The sequence below is a fragment of the Pygocentrus nattereri genome, chromosome 2, assembly GCF_015220715.1.
Source record: "Pygocentrus nattereri isolate fPygNat1 chromosome 2, fPygNat1.pri, whole genome shotgun sequence".
Classification (NCBI taxonomy): Eukaryota; Metazoa; Chordata; class Actinopteri; order Characiformes; family Serrasalmidae; genus Pygocentrus; species Pygocentrus nattereri.
In genome coordinates, this window is record NC_051212.1 from 54348469 (window position 1) to 54366867 (window position 18399).

At 44.2% G+C, this 18399-nt stretch overlaps 2 protein-coding genes across 2 annotated transcripts in view; one reads left to right on the forward strand and one right to left on the reverse strand.

Moving 5' to 3' along the window:
• Positions 1 to 1508: 1508 nt before the first annotated feature.
• Positions 1509 to 18399, reverse strand: part of cdc73 (cell division cycle 73, Paf1/RNA polymerase II complex component, homolog (S. cerevisiae)) — a 44399-nt gene continuing 27508 nt past the window's right edge. Inside the window, exons 11-17 of the mRNA XM_037547283.1 lie at positions 11489 to 11546; positions 9781 to 9816; positions 6728 to 6815; positions 6480 to 6641; positions 5554 to 5654; positions 5090 to 5231; positions 1509 to 3041 (exon numbers count right to left, since the gene is read on the reverse strand). Of these exons, the coding sequence (XP_037403180.1) occupies positions 3005 to 3041; positions 5090 to 5231; positions 5554 to 5654; positions 6480 to 6641; positions 6728 to 6815; positions 9781 to 9816; positions 11489 to 11546 (624 nt within the window). The 3' untranslated portion in view covers positions 1509 to 3004. The remainder of the gene's footprint in view (positions 3042 to 5089; positions 5232 to 5553; positions 5655 to 6479; positions 6642 to 6727; positions 6816 to 9780; positions 9817 to 11488; positions 11547 to 18399) is intronic.
• Positions 13362 to 18129, forward strand: LOC108430776 (beta-1,3-galactosyltransferase 2-like). Its single transcript, XM_017703481.2, has 2 exons — positions 13362 to 13862; positions 16478 to 18129. The coding sequence occupies exon 2, from the start codon at positions 16548 to 16550 to the stop codon at positions 17793 to 17795; it is 1248 nt and encodes a 415-aa protein (XP_017558970.1). The 5' UTR covers positions 13362 to 13862; positions 16478 to 16547; the 3' UTR covers positions 17796 to 18129.

Consider the following 18399-nt stretch of genomic DNA (forward strand, 5'->3'; position numbering starts at 1 on the left):
GGATGAACACTTATGCACCGGAATGTTTGTGTTGCATGTTTTTGACCACAAATGCTGCATTTTTTTGAATGGGTTCGGGTGGTGGTGTCATTTCGTCATCTTTTGTTTGCGTAAAGATGAATATGGTGATGACAATTTGGCCAAAAAAAATCAATAAATAAATGAAAACTTTAAAAAGTGGACAGCTGGATTTCTGTGTAAAAAACATTAACAGCACTAAAAGCTTCAATGATGATGAAAATGATGCAAATAAGTAAATAACTGCAATGACTTTATAATGAGAATGGTATGTTGCGCTGCCAATCACGACTAGTCGCAAGAAAGTTTCGCTACCCTAAGGAACCCTAGAAACAAACAAAAGCAGTTTGATATTTGGGATGGTACATTTTAATGGCCAAAATTGTCTGGACGCCTGACCAGGTGTTCTGGGAGGGAGTGCATTCACGGCATTTCCCAAACCCAGAATCAACTATCAGTCTGTTAGACAGAGAAGCTGATTCATCACTCCACGTTCCCACTGCTCCAGAGTCCAGTGGCGGCGCTTTACACCCCTCCAGCCGACGCTTGGCATTGCGCATGGTGATATTAGGCTTGTGTGCAACTGCTCGGCCGTGGAATCCCATTTCATGAAGATCCTGACGCTCAGTTCTTGTGCTGATGTTGAGGCAGTTTGGAACTCTGAAGTGAGTGATGCAGCAGTGGATAACTGAGTTTACGTGCTACTTGGTGACCCCATTCTCTGAGCTGGCATGGTCTAAAGCTTTTGCGGCTGGGAAGGTGTCATCCTGACGGCATTGCAGTTAGCCCATGAGCTCTTCAGTACTGGCCCTGTTAGTCCAAGACTGCAAGGCTATGTGCTTGATTTTACACGTCAGGAATGAGCGAGACAAACACCTGAACTCAATACTTAGGAGGGGCTTCCACACACGTTTGACCATAATCCCCAAAAACACTCTTACGACCTAACCTGATAGTCTAAGTCTTCAACCATATGCTTTTACTCTGTAAACAGGCCCACATTGATTTCTCATGTTTTCTAAGGAAATGTGTTGCCTATCTTGGCTTGATCTTTTGGTTTGGGCTGCCAGCTCCGTCTTAAGCTGCATCCCTGCCTCTTTTCTGCACTTTGTCTTTGTCCCCACATCATTGCCTCTCCAGCTGCCCGACACACTTCAATAGTGATAGACAAAAAAACAAGACGACACCTGTTTCCTCTGCATTTGAGAGTCTTATTTGAACACAGATGAACAACCGTCTGTGTGGTTAAAAACATTTCCCCTTCAAAAGCCCTTGTCTGGAAATAACCTTGCACCATGCCGAAAGCCTGATATTTAGGGCTGACTCTGAGGTCGTGTTTGACGGTCAAATCCCAAACGTTCAGCTTCATCTCTGCTGTTTTGTCTGTGAATGATCGAGAGAGCTCTGAAAAGTTTGGTTTGGATTGCACTCCTTCACTTCAGCATCATCATCATCATCATCCTCCAAAATACAGGCCAAAAAACAGCCAGTTAACCGCAAGTACCCATTTTATTTTTTTGGCCACAAAAACTGGCCGGGAAATGGTCAGAATTAGTGGTCTTCAGTCTGGTTGGGGGTGGGGGGGGTTGCTTTTTTAACTGCAAAAATTCATTAGACAAAAGACATTTACACAAATGTATTTTTACATGACAAATATTTTTTGTGCTTTTTGCATAAACAAAACATTTAAATCAAGCCTGAAAGGTTATTTTTATCCAGCACTTGGTAGCCTCCAAAGAACACCATATATCAAAGTGATTCAGAAACTATTGGGCCGATCAAATCTTATACTGGGCCCTACATTGTCTCCCCGCTTAGTGAGACTGAAGTCTGCTGTATGGCAAGCAACACACAAATCGGCTCATACGCAACAACCAAACCCGCACTGTTCAAAAGACGGCTGCTGCCTTTAAAACCCCAATCCTGCGGCAGCTTAGTGCCGACACGGACACGTTTGTGTATGCAGAACAGCAGAGGGAGGCACGGCCACAGAGCTATGAGGGCTTTTGTTGGTCAAGATGAGTGCATTTCTCACAAAACTGCCCCAAAATATTTCAAAAGCATCACACAGATAAATGAATGCTCAATTTAACAGATCAACCTGAGCTCTACATGGCTCAGCAGAAGATTTCTGAAGTTCCTCTCACTTTTAAAGTTTTATGGCTTTTTAAACCCTAATTTCACAGTTCTTACATTTTTCGCTTTTTTTAATGAGAACAAATGAGTGTCTTATAAGGATGAGGAAAAGGTCCCTGTGAACCTTTTTGAGAACCAGTGGATTTAAGAACCTTTTGAGAACCACTACGTGGATGAGCTCTATCCAGATATGTTTTGGTACATGAAATGGACCAGGTGTAAACAGGGGCTTCTTCCAAACTCACCGCCAAGACCCGCTGAAGGAGGAGCCCCGAGGCGATCGGTCATTGTTTACTATAACCCACGCTACACCACGCATGTTCAAAACCAGACGACAGGTCATAAGTCTATTTATTTATACAAAAATCAACCCTCGAGGCAGAGAGCCGACGATCAGAGCCGATGCCAACACGCAGCTGGAGAGGGTTATTGCTTTACAGTCTCCATCCAGTCAAAGATTGCGAACAACCCGAAAACGGCATCATTCAGGATGAACGAAAGCCGAAAGCCTCTCGACATCCCCACACGACAGAACTTTACACAGTTTACAATGACACCGCCACTGTCTTCTCTTATTAGGTAACAGTAAAACATTTTTCATACTATATAAAAAAGAAAACTATTTCCCTCAAAAAACAAAAACAAAATTGAGAGAAAAAAAACAAACAAACAAAAAAAAAAAAAAAAACAGGGAATAAGCTGAAGCTATGTTGAGAGATGTTACAAACGGCAGTCGTGAAGCGGGAGCGAAGTGAACAGTGAACAACAGTCCACCGCTGGCCGAGTTGAGGCGAATTCACAGGCTGGTAGCTGTCCATGGTAGAGAAAACAACGGTTACAGCAACAAGGCTCAGAAACGAAGGTGGGACTTGTGCTTCACCATGTACCTGCAGAACAAAGAACAAAAAGAACAAATGAGACTTCTGACTGGATGGAAAACAAAAGTATGTCACGTGATCAGTTATTAATCTCAGCGTTACTGAGCTCTGCTAAAGCCTGAGTAGACTGATAAATCAATGTGATCAGTTATTAATCTCAGCGTTACTGAGCTCTGCTAAAGTCTGAGTAGACTGATAAATCAATGTGATCGGTTATTAATCTCAGCGTTACTGAGCTCTGCTAAAGCCTGAGTAGACTGATAAATCAATGTGATCGGTTATTAATCTCAGCGTTACTGAGCTCTGCTAAAGCCTGAGTAGACTGATAAATCAATGTGATCGGTTATTAATCTCAGTGTTACTGAGCTCTGCTAAAGCCTGAGTAGACTGATAAATCAATGTGATCGGTTATTAATCTCAGTGTTACTGAGCTCTGCTAAAGCCTGAGTAGACTGATAAATTAATGTGATCAGTTATTAATCTCAGTGTTACTGAGCTCTGCTAAAGCCTGAGTAGACTGATAAATCAATGTGATCAGTTATTAATCTCAGTGTTACTGAGCTCTGCTAAAGCCTGAGTAGACTGATAAATCAATGTGATCAGTTATTAATCTCAGCGTTACTGAGCTCTGCTAAAGCCTGAGTAGACTGATAAATCAATGTGATCAGTTATTAATCTCAGCGTTACTGAGCTCTGCTAAAGCCTGAGTAGACTGATAAATCAATGTGATCAGTTATTAATCTCAGCGTTACTGAGCTCTGCTAAAGCCTGAGTAGACTGATAAATCAATGTGATCAGTTATTAATCTCAGCGTTACTGAGCTCTGCTAAAGTCTGAGTAGACTGATAAATCAATGTGATCGGTTATTAATCTCAGCATTACTGAGCTCTGCTAAAGCCTGAGTAGACTGATAAATCAATGTGATCGGTTATTAATCTCAGTGTTACTGAGCTCTGCTAAAGCCTGAGTAGACTGATAAATCAATGTGATCAGTTATTAATCTCAGTGTTACTGAGCTCTGCTAAAGCCTGAGTAGACTGATAAATCAATGTGATCAGTTATTAATCTCAGTGTTACTGAGCTCTGCTAAAGCCTGAGTAGACTGATAAATCAATGTGATCGGTTATTAATCTCAGTGTTACTGAGCTCTGCTAAAGCCTGAGTAGACTGATAAATCAATGTGATCAGTTATTAATCTCAGTGTTACTGAGCTCTGCTAAAGCCTGAGTAGACTGATAAATCAATGTGATCAGTTATTAATCTCAGTGTTACTGAGCTCTGCTAAAGCCTGAGTAGACTGATAAATCAATGTGATCGGTTATTAATCTCAGCGTTACTGAGCTCTGCTAAAGCCTGAGTAGACTGATAAATCAATGTGATCGGTTATTAATCTCAGTGTTACTGAGCTCTGCTAAAGTCTGAGTAGACTGATAAATCAATGTGATCGGTTATTAATCTCAGTGTTACTGAGCTCTGCTAAAGCCTGAGTAGACTGATAAATCAATGTGATCGGTTATTAATCTCAGCGTTACTGAGCTCTGCTAAAGCCTGAGTAGACTGATAAATCAATGTGATCGGTTATTAATCTCAGTGTTACTGAGCTCTGCTAAAGCCTGAGTAGACTGATAAATCAATGTGATCAGTTATTAATCTCAGCGTTACTGAGCTCTGCTAAAGCCTGAGTAGATTGATAAATCAATGTGATCGGTTATTAATCTCAGCGTTACTGAGCTCTGCTAAAGCCTGAGTAGACTGATAAATCAATGTGATCAGTTATTAATCTCAGCGTTACTGAGCTCTGCTAAAGTCTGAGTAGACTGATGAATCAATGTGATCAGTTATTAATCTCAGTGTTACTGAGCTCTGCTAAAGCCTGAGTAGACTGATAAATCAATGTGATCGGTTATTAATCTCAGTGTTACTGAGCTCTGCTAAAGCCTGAGTAGACTGATAAATCAATGTGATCAGTTATTAATCTCAGTGTTACTGAGCTCTGCTAAAGCCTGAGTAGACTGATAAATCAATGTGATCAGAGCTTTTGGTTGGTGTAAGCTAACTTGTCCAGTGTCTCCCAGAAGCGCAGGAAGACGGGTCGGTCCAGATGCCGCTTGTGGTGGCTCAGTTCAAGCACAGTGACGTCCCACTTCTGCACGTTGGGGTCCATGCGCACTTCGTCGTACTTCAGATGGAAGGCTCTGACTGAAAAACAAAGCGTCGAGCAGTGTGAAGCATGTCCTGCCACTAGTTACCTTCCACAAAATTAAACTGGGTGAAACCTGTCCTGAAATATCAATCAAGAGTTTTGCTTCGGGTGCACATGTTATTTCCCTTTAGCCATAAATCATCGTATCCACACTGTTTCATGCAGGTGTGTTTTTGTTGCAGCACAATTTTACAGCTGGTTGCCCCTGCAAGCCACACGAAACAACAGTTTGTGATTGGCTATTTTGCTTGTCAGTCAAAAGGTTCCTTTCCGAGTCAGTACAATAAAGCATGTGCCGTTACAAAAATAATAACTTACTCTTTGCAAAAATGTCCACGGGGGATCCGTCAGGCAGTAACCATGGCCATCCCTTGAACTGCCAGGCAGGACCCTGGACAAAGACGGCTACGACGCGGTCCCTGGATCGAAAGGATCAAAAAAGGTTATATGGGTGCCAAAAGGTAACAAAGGGGAATTCCACCCATTTTTGAAAATGTATATGCAATTGAGTCACTGGGACGTAAACAAAGGCATTCAGAGAAACTTCCAGACTATTCTTTATTTATAGTGGTGGTGATGGGAACCAGACGTCGTCATGACAACACCACGGATATAAACGTTTTATTTACCATCCAGAACCACCAGAGAACATACACAAATGTTGATGATGGAAAATAGTGGAAAAATCTTTGGGACTATTCTGCTTTACAGTACCCCGCATGTACCTCTACACCACAAATGTATTGGAAGCAATTATGTTTTAGGCCATAACCTTCTCAAAACTGCGTCTGGAACACGTCACATCAAACCACTCTAAAATCACTATTTTTATCAATATAATTGTGTATTTTTTTTATGAGTTCCAAACATCGTAACATCAGTGACTCAAATCCATCATTAATGGGATGAACCAGCATCCTGAACTGACCCTCATGGGCTCCTCCTACTCAGTGACGTCACGTGACTGAATCGCTGCATCATCAGCACAAACTAACGAGCAGAACGAGCTTCGCTGAGAAGATCATTAACTCTGATCAGCCCTCAGCTTCATTATTAGAGCCAGACGGAGAAGGAAAAGGTGAGATATTTTGATGTTTTGTTTGGACAAAACGGCCACAAAACTTTAGGTTTTACTGACATTTCAGTCAAGATTCCCGAGTAACGTGACGTGCCATCACCAGATTCTTTATGTACTAAGGACGTTTGCAGAACGTGATGAGAACTGGTGTCAGAGTGGGATGTACCAGTCTTGTGGTGCCAGTTTCAGAGGCTGGTCGATCACCCTGTAAGGAACGGTGACGCTGATGGTGGACCCTCCTGGCTGCACCAGGTCTTTACGCCTCTGCAGCAGTACCTCATTGTCCCTCTGGATGCCTTGTTTCTTCTTCTCCTCAGACGTCACAAACCTTCAGAATGACATACAGAACCAAAATTAGAGGTTTTCTCCAGTTCCTTTAGTCCCGGCGGCAGTGAGACAGCCCATCAGACTTACTTCAGGTCCTGCAAGAGGTCCTTGGCGTTGAGCATGGTGATAAGGGAAGTGGTGGCAGCTGGTATGATGATGATGGGGGTTCTTGAACCTAGAAAATGAAACAAGCTGCTAAATAAAACTGACCACAGTGATTTAACGACTGACAATCATTTGAGTAAATGGCCAGATATATATAAAAAAAAAAAAAGATCCACATCTCCAGAGCTTTATAAGAAACTATATATTCATCACAAAGCTCTTTATATTTATTTGAACTACATATTTATTCATCTTTTTATTCTTTATTTAAATTGCTGGCTGCATTTCAGAGCAAAAAGGAGCTACTTTTGCACCATTTCATCTTTTTTTATTTCTATTTTCCAGGATAGTTTTACGTCTACATGAAAAACAAAACAACCCCTCACGTCTCATTTAGTCATTGTGGTCTCTATTTTGTGCCGCCCTAGCTGTCAAAGAATGACAGCGGTGGGGTGACTGTCTCAACTCCTATCTTGCTTGCTCTTGCAGTAAGGTAGTTTAAAAAAAAAGCTAAAATGGTTTAGAAGCTTTTCAGGCTGAAGTAGTGACCGCGCCTCTTCCGCACTGCAATGCAGAACACTCCCACGTTGATCGGTGCAGCCTTTTCTAACAGTCACATGCACGTTTTTGGCACACGGTCAGTTTTAGTCTGTATTCTGCTGCTTTTTCTAGTTGGCAACACTTTAAAATGCGACACTAAGACTTTAGTCTTGGCCAGGCACGTCAAACTGGGTTGGATACAGAAAATGAAAGGGTGTTTAAGGGGTAGAACACTTCATTTCTACAGCGCTGAGGCCTGAGAGTCCTGGAGCCTGACTCACACGGTCTATGCTTAAAATCCATACAGCAAATGAGGTGCTGCTGGAACTTTCCTGCATTATTTCAGCCTGTATTACTGCAGCAGGGGAAGCATGCAGGCTAGACAAGTGGTAAAACCACAGGCTGTGTTATAAGCTCTTTCCACCCGGGCCCACCTATTCTCTAAAACCACTGACAGCCTGTGCTGTAAACCCAAACTGGCCATTATTTATTCAAAATACGCAAAAACCTCAACAGTAAAATACAGACACTTACAACTGACCTTGAAACTTTACACGAATACTTAACATATTCCATGCGTAACTGTTCACCTGCCATCCCTTTGGTGCAAGTCTATGAAGACTTGGGCTCAGTTTCTGAGCTGCTGTTCAGGGTTTATGTTGGTTGAACTGCAGCCGGTGTGTTTGGTGATACGACTGCTGTGGAGTTGTGTACAACTGAACAGAATTCAGGTTTAACTGCTGTCCCATAGACGGTTGTTGGAGTTGGAGAGTCATGGCACACATTCTGTTGCACAGCATGCTGGGGACTGTAGTGCAGCTCATTGTGAAACAGGCCGATATCAATAGAAAACGAAAACATTTTGCGGGCCGGACAGGACCGTGCCATGGACTGCAGTGGCTGGACTGGGTTTGTCTATGTGCTGAGAGCGAGAAGAAGTGGCTTATTTTAGCTGATGCCTGAATAAGTCCTCCCTGATCACGGTTCAAAATTTCCTTAAGTGCCCCAAACCAAATGGGCAACTCCAACAAAATCTGCTTCAATGGCTTTAACGTTCACACTCCCAGCCAGAAGTCTAGATGCTATTCTACTGTACTGTTCAGACGGTGACTGATTAAAGTGTGTATACATATCCGACACTGCCGAAGGGTCTCTTTTAGCTAATTATCAATGATCTGTGCCCACTACTGAAATGTTCTGCTGTCGAAATGCAACGTACCAGTCAGGCTCTATTGTCCAGTTGCTCTGTACGCAGTCTACCTGTCTGTTTTTTTGTAGGCTGTACTATTTTTACCTACTTAATTACTTAGTATGAGCCATCCAGGCCCTGCACAAACAAAGCTGGAGTTTGGTTCGCATGGCCGGCAGTAAGTCAGATTCGTTCCCAGTGAGAGTTGGACTCCGTCAGGGCTGCCCTTTGTCACCGATTCTATTCATAATTTTTATGGATAGAATTTCTAGGTGCAGTCAGGGGATGGAGGGTGTCCGGTTTGGTGACTGCAGGGTCACATCGCTGCTGTTTGCAGATGATGTGGTCCTATTGGGGACATCAGGCCGTGAACTTCAGCTTTCGCTGGATCGGTTTGCAGCCAAGTGTGAAGCGGCCGGGATGAGAATCAGTACCTCTAAATCCGAGACCATGGTTCTCAGGCGGAAAAGAGTGGAGAGCCCTCTCTGGGTCGGGGATAGGCTCTTGCCTCAAGTGGAGGAGTTTAAGTATCTCGGGGTCTTGTTCACGAGTGATGGTACAAGGGAGCGGGAGATCGACAGGCGGATTGGTGCTGGGTCAGCAGTGATGCGGGCTCTTTACCGGTCTGTTGTGGTAAAGAAAGAGCTGAGCCATAAGGCAAGGCTCTCGATTTACCGGTCGATCTACGTTCCCACCCTCACCTATGGTCATGAGCTTTGGGTAATGACCGAAAGAATGAGATCGCGAATACAAGCGGCCGAAATGAGTTTCCTCCGCAGGGTGGCTGGACTCTCCCTTAGAGATAGGGTGAGAAGTTCGGTCATCCGGGAGGGACTCGGAGTAGAGCCGCTGCTTCTCCACGTCGAGAGGAGCCAGCTGAGGTGGTTCGGGCATCTGGTTAGAATGCCTCCTGGACGCCTCCCTCGGGAGACCCCGGGGAAGACCCTGGACATGCTGGCGTGACTATATGGCCCAGCTGGCCTGGGAACGCCAGAAGTGGCTGGGGAAAGGGAGGTCTGGGCCTCATTGCTTAGGATGCTGCCCCCGCGACCCGAACCCCGGAGAAGCGCAAGATAACGGATGGATGGATGGATGAATAACTTAGTTATTTGTTTTATGTGTGTTTGTTTGATTGCTGGTCATAACTCCAAATAAATAAATAAATAAATATAATAACAGCACACAAAAAACTGATTAAGCATGCCGTGTAACTTTTTGTGGACCAAATTTGGAACTCTCTCCCCCTCCAACATAAACCTATAATAGACGGAATAAATAAGTAAAAAATAAAATCATAAATCCATACCTTTCTTTTGGTTTGGTGGAGGTCTTGCTTGAGAGACTACAAAGACAAAACAAAAGGAAAGTTACTACACACACACACACACACACACACACACACACACACACACACTATTCTAATGCAATATCAATGCAATGTGACCAATACGACTTTCATCACAGAAATAATGTCTTTAAAAAAAGCTCCACATGTATACATGCGTGCAAATACATGGTCCAAAATGATGTGCTATTTTTTTTTTCCCTTTTCCTGTGAAGATTCCTTTATAGTGATACAGGTTTTGTTCTGACCCCTGCGATATACATTTCCATTACATAATTATAACTATAGTACTTCTAACTATATAGCATAGAAGACACAGGTGTAATTATGATTAATAGATATCATGAATATAAATAACTCAAACTATGGAAACGTGCCACATGAACACCTCGGAAATCCGCTTGTCCAGTTTTATTTCACCGCTCGTTTGTCCGGGTGATCTTGAACATGAGAGTTCTTGTACACACACCGTCACATTAATCTACATCAGCGCGGCTGAGGGAGCCGTCACTCGCCTCAGCTCAGCCCATCCCTCACCGTCGCTCTACACGACCTACACAAGGCTGCTCTGCCGCCACCGCCACCTGGACTCCGTCCTCCTGTTTCACCAGATTAGTTTTTGTAGGTTTGTTCTTTCAGGTTTGTTCTGGGTTTTTCCCCCTCCTGGTCTTTTTTTTAGGAACATACATGATAATCCAGAGTGGAAACCACGACTGGTCGAGTCTAGACGAGCGACAGACGTGACTGTACATGGACATAAACTGGGTGTAAAGATATATTAAAGCACCAAGGAAGCCGCCATGCATTACTGGCCAAAATTCAATTTAAGAATATCTAGAGAGAGAAAAATTGTTTGGTGCATTGTTTTATTATGTAGATTCCACTACTGTGTAAATTGTTTGGGTGGTTGAAAAATAATCACGGCGAAAAATGAGATTTGATGTTAGAATATCATTTCCCAGGGAAGCATAACCTAATCAAATCCACAGCAGCACAGGGCTGGAAGACTAGGATACTGGTTGGGGCGTATTTTGATGCCAGTTGCTTATTTTATTAAAAATGATGCAGACGACGAAGGTGCAGCTTAGTAAGAGTTTAAGTAAACACAGTTAATTTGTTTGAAAACCACACAGCCACTTTTATTACGGCAGCAGTGGAGTTTGAGGCACTATGCTATGCAATGGTCTTCCGGTCAGTCAGTCAAAGGACCACTAAAATGATCTAATCATTCTGACTTGGCGATCCCCTCCAAAGCTATAATTCACACAGCATAACATTTTATAAACAGTTTATATTCAGAAGCATAAGAGCAAAAACAACCTGCCCTTTAGTTTCATGCATGTTCGCTAACTGAGCCAGCATTATAGCTGCTGAGCCGCTACTTTGGCTAATAAATGTAACTTGATAAACGTAAAGAAAATCTGGAAAAATATTTTGAAGCTGTTGTTCTACTAGAGCTTTCCTCAATTAGTACAGTTAAAAGAGCCACCTGAGGCGGCTTCTACAGCAAGATAAGAAATGTCAATGTTGGAAAGGGGAAATGGGTAAAGTTACCCATCTTTATTGTGCCAAAGTAACAATCGTCTACCCCTACTGGGCAGCGGTGGAGCGTTAGGGGGGGAAAAGCCACGGATGTGCACAGACAGGTGTAAAACAGCATCAGACCCACCTGGTCTGGGAACAGGCTGCATAGCAGGAGTCTGAGCCTTCCGCGCTGATGCTCCTTCCTGAGAGACACAGACAGACAGACACAGAGAGAGAGAGAGAGAGAGAGAGAGAGAGAGAGAGAGAGAGAGAGAGAGAGAGAGAGAGAGAGAGAGAGAGAGAGAGAGAGAGAGAGAGGGGGGGGGGGGGGGGGGGGGGTGACAGTCAGAGAGAGGGAGGTGGGGGAAGAGAGGACAAAGATTAATATTTGCTCTCAGCCTGGAATCAATGAGCAGGTCCAAGTTCATCCATCCGTCCTCCAGGATTGAGCCCGACCACAGCAACATAAGAACATGACAAATGATTCAACAGGGCCCAAACCACCAACACTTCATTTTGATGATGCACTGTAGATTCTCAGGGAAGATGTTCGCCCTGGCTCCATCTGACAAATACCCATTAATATCAACTTCTGCCTAATCCCAAAGCAGCTTTCCAGAAACCAGTACCATTATAGGACAATCAGTAAGCTGGGGCTATGGCTGCGTTCACATTACCAGGCTGAAGAGGCCCAAATCTGAAATCTGATATTTTCAAATCTGACCCGAGCCACTTTTACATGTGGTCCTAGATCGGATGCGTATCCGATTCGTGGCCTTTTGGCCTTTAATGAAACCTCAGATTGGAATTCATGTGCTTTTTTTCCCGCTGCGCCATCACTCAGCGTTACCACGGCAACAGCGCCGAACCGACGTCAAAGCCTGCAAACGGTGGAAAAGCAGCTCGTCTCACCTTTTTCTCCTCGGTCTGGCTCTAATAACGAAGCTGAGAGCTGATCAGAGTTAATGATCTTCTCAGCGAAGCTCGTTCTGCTCGTTAGTTTGTGCTGATGATGCAGTGATTCAGTCACGTGACGTCACTGAGCAGGAGGAGCTCATGAGGGTCAGTTCAGGAGCCGGTTCATCACATTAATGACAGATTTGAATCACTGACCTAAACGAGTGTGAAACGTCGAGTCAGAGATCGGATCTGAGCTAAAAATCAGAATTAAGGAATTTGAACACCTCAGAGATTAATGTAACCAAAAGAACCCGTTCTCCCCTCCACCTCTTTGAATAACGCAAAGAATTTTTTCGATATTATGATTAAAGAAACACGATTAAAATTAGATTACCATTACCAACATCAAGAACAGCCAGGATAAGATCTGACGGACTGGCGACTGTGTTATAGCAATAACAATAAAGAGGTGGGATTCCAACCACTGGACGACCATCAGTAGCAGATTAAGGGCAGTCGTTAAATTAAATACACAACATTACATAAATCTGTAGTTTTTCACGTTCCGAAGGAATGGACGTCAGGAACGGACCACAGCGGACAGAAGGTTTATATGTATTACATTGTTAGACTGCTGTGGAATGTCGTATCCCCCCGCCTGAACGGGAAGTGTGCAGTGACCAGATCCCCTTACAAATATAACCAAGAACCAGTCGGGTTTTTTTTGTTTCCATTGTTCCGTTTGAGGAGCTGAATCATCTCCATAACTTTGCACTGAGTTAAATTCTTTGATGCTACAGCATCGTAACCGATTCATCCGATCTGAATTCACTGCTCCTGGTGTCACAAAACGCCACATTTACATTCGTGATAAGCCAACACTACACCAGACTGCCTCTGGTATAAACATTCAGCAGAGCCTGTGTAATAAAGGATACGGTCGCTTAGGAAAAAAAAAAACACATGCGATAACTTGGTTTCCTGCCCGTCCCCAACCACCCCCAAAAAACACGGCTGGCTGAGCAAGACACTCCCCGACAGAGAGGTGGGCAGGAATACAAATGGGTCACGTGGAGGACGTACTACCCCCCCCCCCCCCCCCACCCCTGCCCCCCCAGTGTACGACCAGTAGGACCGAGACGGCAGAGCAGCGCTGCAGAAGGAGGATCCATAAAACGCTGGAGAGAGAAATAAAGAGAAAAGGGGGAGGGAGACGAGCGTGACCGAACAGCGAGCGAGACAGAAGGAGAGCGAGGGGGAAGGAAAGGAGCATCCTGCCTAGCAACACGCCGCAACGAGCACAGGCGCCGCTCGAAGCCTCGGGGATGAGGATGCTGAAGAAGGAGCCGCGTTAATCTCCATCCTGTTGCCTCCACCAGCGCCGAAACGGACAGAAGGAGGGCAGGAGAGCGAGGGAGGAAGGGAAAAATGTGACCTGGACTACTGTGGGGACAGGAAAGCGGTCAAAAGGTGGCGTCAAAATGACTGACTGGAAATCTGCTGTGGAAACGATGGACCCTCAGCACGCCCAAAGCTGCCCACACGTGGCAGTAACGGTCGGGCACACCTGCGCCGAACATGCCGCTTGCGCCAACCTCCAGCGTTCTGGGTGAAAAGAGGTACGTTTCATAGCTTAAAGATGGTCCACCAGGGCAGAAGGAGAAAGCACAGGGTTATCATCCCTGCAATACGATAAGAAAGATCAAAAGCTCTTTGTATGTTCGGCATTTTCGCCACAAACGGCTCTTTTGTTCAGCAGGTTCTCGAGCAGGCTGCTGCGTTATTCCGTTACACAGGTTGAGAGCCACCGCCACTCGAAGGGAGCTTTCACGAAGGGAAACGGAGAAGCAAAACCAGAGCATGGCAGCGGCAGCAGGCCACGGCAGAAGTCAGCAGGGGGATATTTTTAGTGCTGTAAACAATCAATCAGCCGCGTTTAATGATAAGTGGAGATGCGCGTGTAGCGTGGACCACAGCTTTGCCCCAGAGGAAAATGAAGTGAGAAACCTCTTCGTTGGTAAACAGACAGAACGACAGCAAGATATTGGCTTTTCATGTTCAGTCTGAGGAAGTAGTCCTCTCAGAAAGACTAGATGTGAGTCATCCTACACAGTGAGGCAAAAACACACTGAGCACACAGTTAAACGACTGCAGAAGCCGCGGCAGCACGCCTCACCGCAGCTTGTAGTTTCTAGGCACTGCCTTATCAAACTTGCAAACCCCAAATTTGTAGTTTTTCACGTTCCGAAGCGTCAGGAATGGATCACAGTGAACAGAATGTTTATATGTATTATACTCAGACTGTTGTGGAATGTCGAGTACATCTGCCTGAACGGGAAGTGTGCACCCACGATTATAACCAAAAAGCACTTGGGTTTTTTTGGTTTTTTTCCCCACCCTGTTTCAGTTTCAAGACTAATAGTCAACTAAAAACCAGGCTTGCCTGAAAAGTTTGCCTCAGTTTTTGTCTGGAAAAAATGGTTCTGGAGCTGCAGCAATCTGATAAATCCAGCATTAAGAGATTGAAGGAATTTAAATTTGTTTTTAACCATGACACCTTGTCTTAAATTAAAGAGACCATTATTAGTCCCACAATGGGGGTAGTTCACCCATCCGTGCAGTGAAACCCCATATGCACACTAGCAGTTGGGGTTTAGGCGTCTTGCTCAAGGGCACTTCAGTCACTTACTGTCGGCTCAGGGGATCAAACCAGCGACCTTCCGGTCACAGGGCTGGCTCCCTAACCTCCAGCCCCCGACTGCCCACCTTAAACGGCACCTAATAAACTAGAACCAGCCAGGGTGTCCTTGACCCCTTAAATGGCCAGGGCGCACCAGCAGGCCCAAAGTTTCATTACTCACTTCTAACCTAAGAATAGCTCAGCCTGTAGGTACTGAATAATAAGCGTTAGTCTGGGTTTTTAAAGAGGTTAACTGTTCTGTATTAGGTTCCTCAAGGGGAACTGAGTAACGATGGACCTTAGCTTGAATGTTCTGCCAACAGTAGAACAAAGTTAGAGCTCAATTTGGTGTTAAATGGCCAGAAAATGCAATCTGCTAACTGCCATATCTACCATGTTTTTATTTGGATCATTAAAGACATTATTCGCCAAAATGTTTAAAAACTGGAAGTTGCAGCTTAAAGTTTTAGAACGAATCTAACAACCGAGGAATATTAATTACAAGACGTAAACAAAGTTGACAATGAAAGCCCGATAATTAAAAAGGGGAATTTGGGTGAATTTTGTACAGAACTTTTTAAAAAGCACACTTAAAACTTTCACTCAGACATTTAGGGTTTCCACAGCACTCACAGAAAACACAGTTAATAAAAGAGGTCATACAGCCTTTGAACGTTGTAATTTGCAGTCTCCATAACGAAAAATTTATTTTTCATTTATTTAGACAGTCCCCTATAGATGATCTACATAATCGCTGCTGTTTGAAGAAAACCTCGTATCTCCAAAATGGGAACTTTACAGGAGACGGAAAAAACATGCTCTACTTTTAATGGAAGTCAATGGAACCAGAATTTTTTCCCAAGTCGTTTTGGGCTGTTTCTTTTTGTCCATTCATCATGAAACTTACACCCAATGTAAAGAGCAACAGGCATTTTCAAATTATGTCAAAAACAACAGCGATATGTTTGTATTATTAACAAACTTTTTGGTGATGCTCAATTGATTATGAGCAATATTAAGGTTAGGGGTGGGTTTCAAAGAATCTTTCACACTCAACTTCAAGTTCAGGCGCATTTAACAGACATTTAGTTGAAGGTTAGCTAAAGACCGCCTGTGTGTCCACAGTGGACCATCCAAATAAAGTGTTACCATCCTTAATCTTTATTGTATTTCAATTTACTTTTCCCATAGTTTAATACTCATTTGCTTGTCTTGGCAGTTCCGTGTGTTACATGCCAAACATGCATGACTCACCAAGACAAAATCCTTGTATGTGTGACATTATTTGATGGAATAACGTGCTTATGATTCTGGGAAGCAGAGCTGACAACAGGTCTTGTTTATGCAATTTGTTTATAGGCTACAAAGCATCAAGGTCAGTTTTTATTACTGACATTGGTGCTTTACAGCCCTCAAACACACTGCAGGAGCAAGACTTGCCAAGCCATAATACATGGGTAACATTAAGAAACACTGACCACCTAGTGGAATCTGTGGAATTCGTTATGCAGCATGTGTTCCTCTGTAAAAGAAACTGCGTTTCTCTGCCTACAGATCCTGACGCAACGGCTGATTCATCCTTCACCTGGACGCCTCTGAGCATCAGGACCCGAGCAACAGAATCATGCAGTGGAAGCGAAGGCACTGCTGTACGAACATAGCTGGGATTCTAGTTTTGCTCCTGTGTGTGGGAGTGTTGCTCTTCATCAGTGAATACAGCTTGCTGGCAGGAAAGAAGGACCACCAGGTGAACAGTGTAACTCACACATCGCAGAAACTGGAGAGGAACCACAGCATGACCAAGCAGAAGATATTGAGACAGGAAGCAATGTCCCCTTTTCCAGCAAGGTCAGAGGGAAACCTCAGCTCCATTCTGGAAGACTCCTCCCAGCAAGGGCTGAAGAACTCTCTGGCCTCTAATGCCAGTTTAAGCGAGGAGGTAAGAGCAGAGAGTATCCTCAAGGTAGAACCCTACAAATACATCATCAATGAAGAAGACAAGTGTCAGGAAAAGGATCCTTTCTTAGTGTTATTGATTGCCATTGAGCCCCAGCATGTTCAGGCCAGGGATGCCATCAGGCAGACGTGGGGGAATGAGAGCATTGCTGAGGGAGTGGGATTTGTACGGCTCTTCCTTTTGGGAATAAGAGAAGGACTTACCACCAGCCAACTGCAGAGCTCCATAGAGGCAGAGTCTCAACAGTATCATGACATTATCCAGCAAAATTACATAGACTCATATTACAACCTTACCATCAAGACACTGATGGGAATGCACTGGATAGCAACGTACTGCCCAGGAGCTAGTTACGTCATGAAGACGGACAGTGACATGTTCATCAATACGGAATACCTCATCCAAAAACTTCTCAATCCCAGCCTTCCGCCAAGACAAGAGAAGAGAAAGTATTTCACTGGGTACCTCATGCGGGGCTACTCTCCAAATAGAAATAAACACAGCAAGTGGTACATGTCACCGGAGCTGTACCCCAGCAAGCGGTACCCTACTTTTTGCTCGGGAACTGGATACGTCTTCTCGGGCGACCTGGCAGAGCTGATATACAGGGCTTCTCTGAGCATACGAAGGCTGCATCTTGAGGATGTTTATGTAGGACTCTGCTTGGCAAAACTGAGGATAGAACCAGTTCCACCACCCAATGAATTCCTGTTCAATCACTGGAGGGTATCGTACTCGAGCTGCAAATACAGTCACCTGATAACCTCTCATGGGTTCCTTCCCACCGAGTTAATAAAGTACTGGCATCACCTACAGACCAACAAGCACAGCGCCTGCATCAATGTGCCGAAGGAAAAGGACAAAGTCCGCAGGCTTCGCCAAAGAAAACTACTCTGGAAACGCTTCATGGCGTGAACGGTCGAAAGCGGGATTGAAAGAGGTTTTTGCCAAACTTAAGTTTGAAAAGCACAAACATTCCTGGGAATGAGAGGGAAGGAACCGTTCACCAACAGAAAACTTTATTTCATTGGCCAAAATAAATGTGAAGGTAAAGATTCTCCTGATCTCTGGGTCTGAATTACTGCAAGTCTACAGCGTAAGCAGAGCCTGACCGATATTCAGGGCGATTCAAAAAGATTCATTTCATTTGTAAATCATTACAGTTCACTGCATTGATATGTAAACGGTTTAAATGAGCATAAAGTTTATGTAATTTTGTAAGTGCTCAGTCTGAACCTCCTCCAGCTGGACGGACGACATCAACACCAAAGTTAAACTCATCCCAGACTGGACTGAGCGAGTCGGGCGTCGCTGCTCTCACGGCTCTTTCAGTGGGATCTCGGAGATCATCCAGTGCTGTGGAACCAACGCCGAACGCTCTGAGCTGCTGGAGCTTCACTGCTGATGAAAATCACACAGCACAGTTCTGACGGATTCACTCTTATTGACGTGGAGAACGCAGAACGTTCTGCTCAGGGGTCTCAGCTCCTCTCAGACTGAAGGAGCTAGTCAGAAACTC

Bases quoted from the DNA above. Each gene is read 5' to 3' on its own strand.
- LOC108430776 (XM_017703481.2), top strand. From the start codon at position 16,548: ATGCAGTGGAAGCGAAGGCACTGCTGTACGAACATAGCTGGGATTCTA.